Source organism: Glandiceps talaboti, chromosome 4 (genome assembly GCF_964340395.1).
Source record: "Glandiceps talaboti chromosome 4, keGlaTala1.1, whole genome shotgun sequence".
NCBI classification, from domain to species: Eukaryota; Metazoa; Hemichordata; class Enteropneusta; family Spengelidae; genus Glandiceps; species Glandiceps talaboti.
In genome coordinates, this window is record NC_135552.1 from 10,321,450 (window position 1) to 10,334,653 (window position 13,204).

The 13,204-nt window shown below is 36.9% G+C and overlaps 1 protein-coding gene across 1 annotated transcript in view; it reads left to right on the forward strand.

Annotated features, from left to right (window-relative positions):
- Nucleotides 1-6,347: 6,347 nt before the first annotated feature.
- LOC144434138 (uncharacterized) overlaps nucleotides 6,348-13,204 on the forward strand; it is an 82,098-nt gene continuing 75,241 nt past the window's right edge. The window contains exon 1 of the mRNA XM_078122593.1: nucleotides 6,348-6,992. Within this exon, the coding sequence (XP_077978719.1) occupies nucleotides 6,485-6,992 (508 nt within the window). The 5' untranslated portion in view covers nucleotides 6,348-6,484. The remainder of the gene's footprint in view (nucleotides 6,993-13,204) is intronic.

Below are 13,204 nucleotides of genomic sequence, written 5' to 3' on the forward strand. Positions count from 1 at the left end.
GTTGATTCGATACCTGGGAAAAAGAAGTGAATTATTTTATTATTATATTGTGTAGTTGTCGTTGTCAGCGGCGATTGCAGTAGCAGTAGTTTGGTATGCATCACAGCGAAAACTATATATCGTCCCGAAAGTGAAACGGAATTAATTTCATCATTTTCAAGTGAGAGTACATATATATGTCGATAATTCTGATGTCATCGTGATAAGTAGTGTATACGTACTGATACTCTAAAGGGGCACCTAAACTTCTATACCGTACCGCCAAATGTTAAACTACGTGTCGCTTGATGAACATTTAGATGCCATTTTCAAACATGCATAATTCTTCACTTGCAAATTTTCACATCTGCCCTATGTATTTTCTTCCAGTTTTCGGACAGTAAACTACGGCTACGGTTGTTTTGCATGACTACAAAAGTATTTCGGGGACGAGATAACGTTTATGTATACGCACCTATATAAGTTTGTAAGTTATACACAGTCAGTAACGAGTCAGTGTACAAGATATAGACATAATATCTAACATGTTAAGTATTCTAGACCATAGACATATATTGGAAAATTCCATTTTCAGCACTTTCAAAGAACCACAGATTATTGTCGCCGGAAACTTAATGAAAATTCCCGTGACTTTTGACTACGGTAGACGAGGGGTACATTTCCGCGCTGAACTCGGTCATTGAGAGCGCGGAAATTGCTTTGAACGCCCAGTCATTGAGAGCGCGGAAATTGCTTTGAACGCCCAGTCATTGAGAGCGCTGCATGAAATTGCTTTAAACTCTATCATTGAGAGCGCGGAAATTGCTTTGAACGCCCAGTCATTGAGAGCGCGGAAATTGCTTTGAACTCTATCATTGAGAGCGCGGAAATTGCTTTGAACGCCCAGTCATTGAGAGCGCGGAAATGTCCCCCTCGTCCACCGTAGTTTAGCGCCAACGATAGGTGTTGTCTGACATATCAGATGTTGGTGAAATTCTTTTATATAAGGCAAACGGTTGTGCCAAATGGAAGGTAAATTTATACCCGATATTTCAATCAACAATTTAGACTCTGAATTTCAGATGACACATCCTCAGTTTAGAAGCTGGCACTGAATCCACAATATCACAGACTGACTTTCCGACGACATCCTCTGTGGAAAAGTCAACAATTAACAATACATACTCTGAATTTCAGACTAAATCCACAGTGTTTGTTCAGTAATTATGGCCAAATATTAGTACATAAAAAATAAAAAATAACATTATTCCAAATTTGTAGAGTTATCAGAATTGTGCCATATTTTGCATATTGCAGTATTTAAGTGCTTGTGGAAAAGTGATATCGAATATTGGGCATGTTTATGCAAATTATTCTGGTGTTAATACAACTTTTAATGAGTGGTTGGCAGGCCAGCCATATTTGATGTAAAAATCTATTTGTACAATAGCTCAGGAAATGAAATGCGGAAACACTATGTGTAGGTGCTTAGCCCCCTCTGTATTATCAGATGTGGTCTTTCTGCTGCTATTATTAGATTTAACCTTGACTTTCACCTTTGTAGTGAAGTATTAAAATAAACCGTTTTCTTGCATTTCACACACATCGTATTATTTCAGTGGTTGATTTCTTTCAAATCTAAATGTACATAACCTGGTAATGTTTAACATATATCAAACATGAATCTTCTTGAAACTCGACCATTTTGATTGCAGGACTGCCATATTTGTCTGAAAAATATACTTTAGTACAACATTGGTCACTTCAAGCCCATGTTTATAATTATCATATAGTTTGCCTAATTTTTTTATTATTATTATAACTTTATTGAAGGATACCCTCCCATATACTATAAAAAACACAACATTTACATAGTACACAAGACAAACGTTAAAAAGAGCACTCTAAAATAGACAGACAGAAAAGATATTTTAAAAATACATTAAATTCATATATCTTGAAGTTATCTTCGAGCGTAAAAAACAGTCGGAGGAGAATACCGACGAAATTAATAAGTTCGAGCTACTCTTCACCCTATCAAAAAATCTGAAGAGTAATTTTCTTCTAAGAGCTTCAAAAGTAGGAACCGTATTTGACACGAACATAGCACTTGCACTGCAATCACGTGCATAGCCCATAATGATTCGAAAGGCATTGTTATAAGCAACTCTGAGATCGTTTAAACTTTTGTTACTGTACAAAGACCATAATTGTGAACAATACATATTTGTACAGAAACTTCTGAACAAATAAAGTTTGACATGAGTCGAACAGAGTGGAAACTTTCGAAGAAGCGTATTGGCACGAATATAGAAGCGCCTCATTTGACTCTTAATTGCTTCATCATCAAAACAATTATCTGACATAGCATAGCCAAGGTAAGAATGCCTATGTGCCACCTCAAGTGTTTTTCCGTCTAAACTCACCCTAGGTAAGTAGTCTATCTTAAGAGGACTCTTGCGGGGTATGAAGTACATACAGTTTGATTTCTTTGGGTGATACATTATGTCATGATCGATACCATAGCTTTCACATATTGAAATAAGCTCACGGAGACCTCTTACTGAAGGACACATTAATACCAGGTCATCAGCGTACATAAGATGATTAATAGTTACTCCACCTATATTACAACCCTTTTTATTCGTCATCAAACGAGTACTCAGCCCATCCATGTACATGTTGAAGAGCTGAGGTGATAAAACACTACCCTGGCGAACCCCATTTGTGACAGAAAAGAGAGATGACCTTGCCTGACCCCACTGTACTCAAAAGGTCTGGGTACTGTACCAGACCATAAGTAAACGGATAAAGTGACTAGGTACACCCCTGGCGATTAGTTTTCTGAAAAGTGTCCAATGATTTACACGGTCAAAGGCTTTAGTTGCATCAAGGAAACAAACATATATAGGACTATTATATGACTGATAATAGTTAATAACTTCTTTCATGACATAAATGCACAGGTCTGTAGAATGGTTCTGCTTAAATCCGAATTGAAAATCTTCCGTATTAAGCATAGCTTTGCAACGTTCTAAAATTATAAGTTCAAGTATTTTTGAAGACACAGTTGAAAGTGCAATCGGTCTATAATTGTCTTTGCTGGTAATATCTCCTGTTTTATCCTTGACAAGTGGAACAATCATAGTTTTCATTAGGTCCTCTGGTAGAAATGCATGGTGAATCATAGCTGAAAAAGACCAAGCTAATAAGAAATGAATACGATTACTTGCATGTTTGAAGTGTTCACTTGAAAGGGTATCTGAACCGGCAGCCTTTCCAGTGGAAAGACTGTTAGTTGCAGTCAAAATTTCAATACTTTTAATTTGAGTAAAGTCATCAAAATTGTCTTGTGTGTTCAGCCAAGACTTAACGTAATCCTCATTTGAATTGTTTGTAACAGAGTTCAGTAATGTGGCTCAAACAACCAGATCGATTAATTGATTACGGATGCCTGTCAAAAAGGACACTGTATACGGAGGTTCAGATCGTCGAATGATAACGTCACCGGACAGAATCCTGTAGGCACTTTAATACATCATATTAGAAGTGATCCTCGATTCTGAACCATTCCACAGTGGCAGAGAAAAATAGCGCGCCACCAACGACTACATTTGCTGGAATGCTGGGACACAAGCGCCCATCCTCTGTATACATTTAAACTGTTTTGAAATTTGCGTGTGTTTAGCCTGCCACGTGGTGTTGATTCGATACCCGGGAAAAAGAATTGAATTATTTTATTATTATATTGTGTAGTTGTCGTTGTCAGCGGCGATTGCAGTAGCAGTAGTTTGGTATGCATCACAGCGAAAACTATATATCGTCCCGAAAGTGAAATGGAATTAATTTCTTCATTTTCAAGTGAGAGTACATATATATGTCGATAATTCTGATGTCATCGTGATAAGTAGTGTACTGATACTCTAAAGGGGCACCTAAACTTCTATACCGTACCGCCAAATGTTAAACTACGTGTCGCTTGATGAACATTTAGATGCCATTTTCAAACATGCATAATTCTTCACTTGCAAATTTTCACATCTGTCTTATGTATTTTCTTCCAGTTTTCGGACAGTAAACTGCGGCTACAGTTGTTTTGCATGACTACAAAATAAAGTATTTCGGGGACGAGATAACGTTTATGTATACGCACCTATATAAGTTATACACAGTCTGTAACGAGTCAGTGTACAAGATATAGACATAATATCTAACATGTTAAGTATTTAAGACCATAGACACATATTGGAAAATTCCATTTTCAGCCCTTTCGAAGAACCACAGATTATTGTCGCCGGAAACTTAATGGAAATTCCTGTGACTTTTGACTACGGTAGACGAGGGGTACATTTCCGCGCTGAACTCGGTCATTGAGAGCGCGGAAATTGCTTTGAACGCCCAGTCATTGAGAGCGCTGAAATTGCTTTTAACTCTATCATTGAGAGCGCGGAAATAGCTTTGAACGCCCAGTCATTGAGAGCGCGGAAATTGCTTTGAACGCCCAGTCATTGAGAGCGCGGAAATGTCCCCCTCGTCCACGGTAGTTTAGCGCCAACGATAGGTGTTGTCTGACATATCAGATGTTGGTGAAATTCTTTTATAAAAGGCAAACGGTTGTGCCAAATGGAAGGTAAATTTATACCCAATATTTTCTAAACGCGAAAACGAAAGCATGTTAATATATAGCAAATTTTAAGTACAGCACACCCTCACTCCGACACACTACTGCACAGTACGGACCGCACAGTATCACACATGCGCTACACGCACGTACGCACACTCACTGTCACGCGCATGAAAAATACGCATCGCACTATCATAAACATGAACATGAAAGTGACGAATGCACACAAACACACGCGTGAAATATAAGCACCACACTATCACACGCACGAAATATACACATTACAATATCACGCACGCTCGACCACGTTGCAGTATATTTTATACGGAAAGAAGACGTAAAAAAAATCGTGACGTCACAATATTTTAATAGATTTAGGATCAAGACATGCCATCGAAGTGGCTAGCTACATAACTATGTTATAAAGAAAGAAGAATTCGTTTAATTTCCGTTCTTATACTGCTTACTGTCAATTCTTTTCCGGTCGCTTCCCTTAATACCGACTCTGAGGCTTTAACATCGTAAATACTGAAACCGCTGAGTCATTTATTTGTTTACACAGTTGCCGTATGACAAATTTCATATAAGAGAGTCGGAATAATAATAAAAAACTACTAAGAGCAATAAAACATTCCACTGTTCAATATGCTTTTATCCTATATGGGTACTTTTACCTAAATAAATAGAAACGGAACGGCTTTTGACAGTACACGTTTTGGTAGGATTTTCCACCCGGGGGTCGGAGGGTATTTACCGGGTTGACCAAGCAAAAGGGGATGATTTCTATTGGTTATAGTTCAGCGAAATCTAGGAAAGTGTGGAGGGGAATGGATAGTTGCTTAGAATTCGGCAAAAAAAAAATCGGTGAAAGTGTGGTTGGTTATAGTTTGGCGAACTGGGGGAAAGTGTAGTTACTTCAAATTCGGCGAACTGGGTGAAGGTGTAGTTGGTTATAGTTCGCGATCGGCGAAATAAGGGGAAATTATCGTTGGTTGATATTCGGCAAAATGCGTGGGGGAAAGTGTGTTTGGTTATAGTTCGGCGAAATGAGGGGAAAGTGTGATTGGTAACGTTATAGTTCGGCAAAATGGGGCGTTGGTTATATAGTTCGCGAAGTGGGAGAAAGTGTGGTTAGTTATACAAAATAGTTGTGTAAAAATTTGATAATTCTTAACATTATTCATTTATTAGTCCTCTAAGGATACATAGTTAATCGCGGGTATTTCTGTTATTTCTAGATCTGTTAACAGAGTCCCATCTTCAAGAATGGCACCAATTCACATATACGCTATGGTTGATTATAAGTTTAACAAAAAAGGTGTGAAAACAGACAAACTTATCGTTCTCGTGTAAAGTGTCATAAGTGTTAATCATTTTGTTTTGATTGGGATAATGAGAGGGGATCAATAATTCATACATATGTCCTTATAATCATTAATGTTAAGGACAACTTTCTCTAGATTATGAGCACTATAAACTGCTGCATAGCTTCAGTTTACAACCCTCTCCGACTTCAGGGTCCGACGTTTTCAAAATATGCGACATCGTCCTTGGAGCAGCGCCAGCGCCACGAACGGCTAAGCCAAGAGAACGAACAAATGAACTAGCAATTTCACATTCGGAACGTGGTGTCGACGTAATTGTTGCTTGGTAACCATTGAGCGCGTACGTCAATCATTGGCAGGCGCGCAACAATCAGTGTATCGGTGTTCGTTTCCATACGACCAAAGCTTACTAGTGTAGAACACGCTCACACATCATGTGGAAGTATGGACGACATTGAAAGTACCAAAACATGAAAAAGTCGAGGACGCCCGAGTCCGTTACGTGATCTGGACGCAGAATTGCGTATCTCACTGCCAAAACTTTTGGAGGAAAACCATGACAAGTGGTGCGAACTCCAACGGTGACTGTTTAGTGGAGATGGACGAAGCGGACTCCGAGCAGAGGATGATCGGAGCCCGAAAACAGGCATGGAGTAAGCCGCCGTTTTATATCTCGCCACACACCACTTCGATGCGACTATGGGAATGTATCGTTGTTGTCACCGTTGTTATAACTTTCAGCCTGGAAATGTTTCTAGCGGCTTTCGATTCCCAACTTGTCATACTTTGGGTTATTGCCTATGTATTCGATTTCCTCTATGTTTTGGAAATTATTCGCCACTTCTTCCTAGGCTACATGGAAAACGGTATTTTAATAACGGATCGTCAGAAGATTAGGAAACACTACTTGCAGACGACGTTTATATTAGATCTTTTTACGGTCCTCCCATTGGATTTACTTGTGTTTATTTCACCGGGTATTGTACCAGGGCATATGAAGACATTGGCGCAATATCGCTGTATAAACAGACTACTTCGAGTACACAGAGTTTTAAGTTTCTTCGGTAAGTTCTCCGTTCAATTATGTGTTTTATAATCTTAAATTGCCATGGTTACCGAACCACATGGTGGGGTACGTGTGTCCTGTCATTCAACTGAAGATGGACCTTGTTACTATGTTAGACGCTATTGTCATTCGGGGTGCTTATTTTATGACACGGATCACAACAATAGAAGTTATGACCGTTGAGTGTGAGTTGAAGAATCCACGTAATGGTGACACCAGCACTTGGTTTAGTTAGTCACGGTGTCATCCCCATACTGGGCCCCACTCGTGTATGGGCGATCAAATGTATATCACCCGCATGTTACAGTGGCAACCAGGGTTTGTTTATGCAGTTTTTTTCTTCACTGTCTTTCTCAATCGTATCAACAATCTTATCCACGTAATCTCTCTGCCACGAGGGAATTGTATTTTTATTGTGCACGTCAAAAAAAGGACACAATGAGCGAACGCCTATCTGTCCAAGGGTGAACTGTACACGGTCGTTGTTCAGGCAAAGTTGACGTACTAAAAAAGATGCAACACCATCCATACATATACCAACACGACACTACGTTTAACAGTGGTCCCTAACAGTCGGATGACGTAATCGCAATTAAGTATGATTGCGAATGCTGATATTTATACCTGCAATTGCAAAGTTACAAGAATTACTCAGTTTGTTAAAGTATACCACTGAAGTACTGAGTGTACTGACAAGTGTACTAATATGAACGAGAGTCACGTTTGAAGGCTATGCATACAAACACTTCAATTTCTTTAAAATGCAACAAAGTGATACAATATAACGTGTGAATATAGATATAAGAAAAATGTGTCATTAATAAATATAGTATATGCTCTAATATAAACCCATATTCTAGAGACGAACTTTGTTTTTAGAATTGTCGCAGCATTATATTATCGACCCATGTCTGATGTCTGCCGAACTGTACAGTATTCACTGAAATTCAATTCTGGTGTTTCCAGAACTTTCTTAATTTGTGTGTGATCGCTTCTGAAATAAATCAGACTCCCCTAGATTAGGTCCAGACCACGTTATGTTGTTAATTTCATTTACACACACTGTAGTCGTAGTCGGTGTGTACTGCGGTCCAGTAACCTTTGATGACGTAGACGGCCATGAAATGGTTAGTGGTTTGGTGGTGTCGATTTCAGTTGTAATGTACACTGGCATTCCACCGTGCCTCCATCATGAGTTTCTTCAACTTTGAACTACGTCCATTTTGTCCCTTTTTAATAACACACGGCAGATATTATGTGCAATTCTCCTACTGCCGCTCGAGGGCATTTTATGCAAAAGGCTTCCTGGCCACGATTTAAACACTTCGACCGTAATTCCGATACAAAATACAATACCTGTCTCAATATACTGTTAACAACATGTCAAAAGCAGTTCGTTTAATTAAAAAAAAGTTAGAAGTGGTGTAACATTATAACAGAGGCAACGTCGATATAGTTGCGATCAGCCGGCCTTGCTTTGTCGTTCACAGTAAAACGTGAACCAAATTGTGTAAGTCTTTCTCGCAGTCATCGTTTGAGAATTGCTGAACCATTGACATTGATCACAGAACCCATCACCTCACTGTCAGATCTCTTTCCCGCCAAAAATACATTTTGATATTCTGATAATTCCGACACATTTCAAATTAATTTAAGATAGCGATCAGAGAAATCTAGGCTATTAGTTCATGCGTGTAAATATTTTGTTTATGAGTGATATCACCATAAGTAACTAATCTTACAAATTAACCGTTCAAGTATGTTTGGAAAATTTTCTTCGGGAAAAAATATTGGATTTGATTTAATAATAAAAAACTGCATTTCCGCTGAGACTTACAACTTTAAATTTTAAACTGGGTGGGAGAATACCAAACCGTCGTAGAAATATTCAATATAAATATACTATGGTTCCAGTTGGTTTCAGAGCCCTACGTCCAATCCGATATATATATATATATACGCAATGTCCTGTTGTGTTCCACACAATTGTCGAAATTCAATGTTGTACTCTTATTAATTTACATCAATATCTTTCTCTAGTGTAACTGTCAGAAACACAGTACTTATCCATAGTCATAGATAGGGGGATGGGGCAGAGAATCGAATTCACTTCTTATGTTGCTATGGTAATATCAATTCATGGCTACTGAGAAGCGCATAAAGATAACGCGATGAATGGGATGTATTGTCGGCAGCTGGCAGCTGTAATTTCCGTATGAATGGACCACCAGTTAAAACACAACAGAAAAATTCGTGAAAATTTATCGAAAGTGCAGTATACGACAAATTTTCCAATCTTGTGCTAACCATCCGCTGTATGGATATGAACGTCAATTGTAGAAAATTAAGTCGATGCAAATTTCCATTTAAAAAAAAAAAAAAAAAAAAAAAAAACTACAACCAAAGAGATGTTGATTTCATGTTATGTTGTGTGTCGAACAGCTTGTGACGAACCATGTTATATTTAATATTGATCCATATCAAGCATTATGAAAAAAAAATCCCCAATCGCAAAAATATCTCTGTGTCGATCAGTGTTGCCGTATAGAAATTATATAGGAATCTATCACGTAGTGCTACTAACTGTATATACAACATACACATGATACATGCGTAGGTGGGTGAGTGAGTGAGGTCTGCGAGTGTTTATTATGTTTTCTAAATATACTTCTGGGGGGGGGGGGGAGTACTTAGTTACCGCGTTTATTGCAAAGGATAACACGTGGTCTCACCAACTTCATAGTTGAACCCCAACTACATACATTGGGTTTACTTAGTGACATAATACATTTAAGGATCGCTGTCTAGTCCCACTATGCAATTACTAGAATACATTTAATTAATTGTGTATATATACTAAGAACAACTTAATTGTCAATCACAACTCTGCCCTCAGTTACAAACTAAACGTGACATTCCATTTATGACACTCTGCCAAGCTTTAGAGATTACGGCACAATCTCATCACTGCTAGCCTAACGAGACAAATCTCAGGACACACACACACACACACACACACACACACACACACACACACACACACACACACACACACACACATACATACATACATACATACATACATACATACATACATACATACATACATACATACATACACACACACACACACACATACATACATACATACATACATACATACATACATACATACATACATACATACATACATACATATACATACATACATACATACATACATACACACACATACACACACATAACAAACACAGCACTCTCATCCATTTTGTTTTTAATCATCGTACATTATTTTACTGATAAAAATGCAACATTTCAAAATCTTTCTAACAGTTACAGTAGTTTTAAATGAGGTGACCAAAATGTAAAGATTATAATCTAAATTTTGTCACATCTGCTGAGAAAATTAAAGCGCAAAATAGATCAGAAGGTATATAATATATACAACTCAGTTGTCTATTGATCGCACCATGCGTGAAACTCCGAGTAACAACCAAGAAAGAGTTCCAGTACTACCAAAACTATAGTGTCTGATGATCGCAATATGCGTGAAACTCCGAGTTACACCCAAGAAAGAGTTCCAGTACTACCAAAACTATTACGCTCTGCCACTGCGGTATAGAGCACTGTCTTATAGCAGATTGATACTCACCGAGTTATATATATATATATATATATATATATATATATATATATATATATATATATATATATATATATATATATATATATATATAAACTCAGTATATGTAAAATGTCTATGTTGGAGTAAACAGTAGAGCGTATGAGCGTATATATATATATATATATACATATATATATATATATATATATATATATATATATATATATATATATATATATATATATATATATATATGAATAATGGGGTATATGTTTTCAATATTTCTAGTATATGTTATTGATATGGTACATTGTATAAATCGATGACACTTTACGTCACAAACAACAAGACCAGAGTTCATCGCATCAAATAAAGTTGTCTCTCCTATTTTTTTTATTTCAAATGTGATTACGTTTAATTACATTGAGGAATATATATAAAATTTATGCTATTGTAATTTCGTATATTTCGATAAATACATTTTGTGACGTCATTCAGTATGAATATCTCCAATAGCAAGCTGTGTCTTTAATACCAAATCTACGAATATATACTTAAATTCTATTTAAAAAAAATATTCAAAAGTTTCTACCTGACTATTATCACAGTTATACAAAATTGCAATATGATGTTAATTTGGTACTTTTTTTTAGGTCGGCTGCCTCCAGATAGCTAGTTTGTCAACATGCTAGATCTGTGAGTGCGTTACACCCGTTCACTATCCCTATTTGGAAATAATGAACGGGTATGGTTAGCAGAGTCACAGATCTATCGAGTAGATAGGTCATGCCATGTACATGGGTAATATAATTACAAGTCATGCACGGGTTGCATACTTTATCAGAATGATTTACATAAATGCATAGAAAATGAGAATATCATTTCCCCCACCCCCTCCGCTGTACTTGGGGGTAAGGGCATTGTTCAGATCAACCTCTCTGTCAACACACAGTGTGACGTCACTATGACGTCACATAGTCTTATCATTAAACCGCAATCTATGATTCAATACCAATTCATAAAGTCTTACAATTTCCGATTTGTCGATTTCATAGGCATTCCCATATAAGGAAAAAGTGCGAAATTACGCTAACAACCAAGTACAATATTTATACTTTTATTCCGATAAAAGTTAGAAACCAGAGTCAAAATGAAGCTATTAATTCGACTTTATGGCCGGTACATATACCTCGATACAAGCAAAGTAGTTGGCCATGTATGTATGTATGCATCATATATGTAGAATGGTAACATCTGGGTGCTTTCTCACCCGTAAAATCACCAACATAATCCCCATTGGTTTCAGCATAGAGAACACTTTAAAGGCGGAAAGGAAAGATTGGAAACAAGTGACAGCTTTTTAATAGAGATTAGGATGTGGATATTTATCATTACATTTTGACAGACTAAATAATATAGAACACTTTATTTTCATGAGGAACCCATTTCTCTGTTTATTTATTTTTAATGTTTTCATTGGAGCCACGCCACTGAAATAAAATCTCAGTAAAAATACCCATGTCATGCGCAAGCAATCGTCACGATAGCATAATAGTGTCGAACATAGAACCGACGTTAAATATGAAATTTTCCATTTGTCGATCCGCAGTCCCGCAATCTGAGAGGGGGACTGTGGTGAAAAAAAAATTCTTGATTGAACTACCCAGGTGGTTGTGGTATAGTGGTAGAAACCTACCTCATTACACGTACAAGAACCATACTAGTAGCTGGGCTGAGCTGAAGCAAGTCCCGGTTTATTAGAATTAAACTACAACTTCATAAGCAAACAGATCAGAATTCTCGAGAGCAAAAAATACATGGCGCGTGTTGTGCTCAGTGTTGCCGCAAAAGGGCTTCAAGTTGTTGGTATTACGACAATCATTACCGCGCTAAAAATGTGATACTAATAAATAATTGGTCAAAAACTTTTACTCCGTGGCGGGTATAAATGGCGCAAAAAAGAATGCATCTACACTTACTATTAAAGATGTTGTACTGTGGGTTTTCCTGTCGTGGTTTTGAACGCCACAAAGGCACTAAGTAACGTACTGGTTATTTTGGTGAAAAAACCCTCAATTTTTACTTTAAATTAAAACTATTGGGAAATTTTTACAGTTGCAAACTGTCTTAATATTCTGTGATTTAAAAATGTGTGCAATGTTAATGCTGCGGCTACATGGATTTGTAATCCAGTCCGTCGGTTTTATGTTCATATGTTAAAAAAAATTAATATTTCAAATGAGTACTTTCTAATTTTTTGGTGCCTTTCCATTTCATTTTATACTTAAATTGCGTGTCATTTATTTTAAAGCAAACAAACAAACAAACAAACAAACAAACAAACAAACAAACAAACAAAAACATAAAATTGAAAGAACATGTGCACAATGAACTGAAAAAACAAAAACTTGTTTACTTCCCGTCAAAAATATAATATCGGCAAATATGATATTGGCAAAATTTCACCTCAAATAAAAATTATTGCTTTGCAAATTTCATTAAATAATGACCAAATATCCATGCCATTGACAAAAACAGTATCCCGAATGGTAATTTTTATTTGCTGTTCACAGATTGAAGTAACT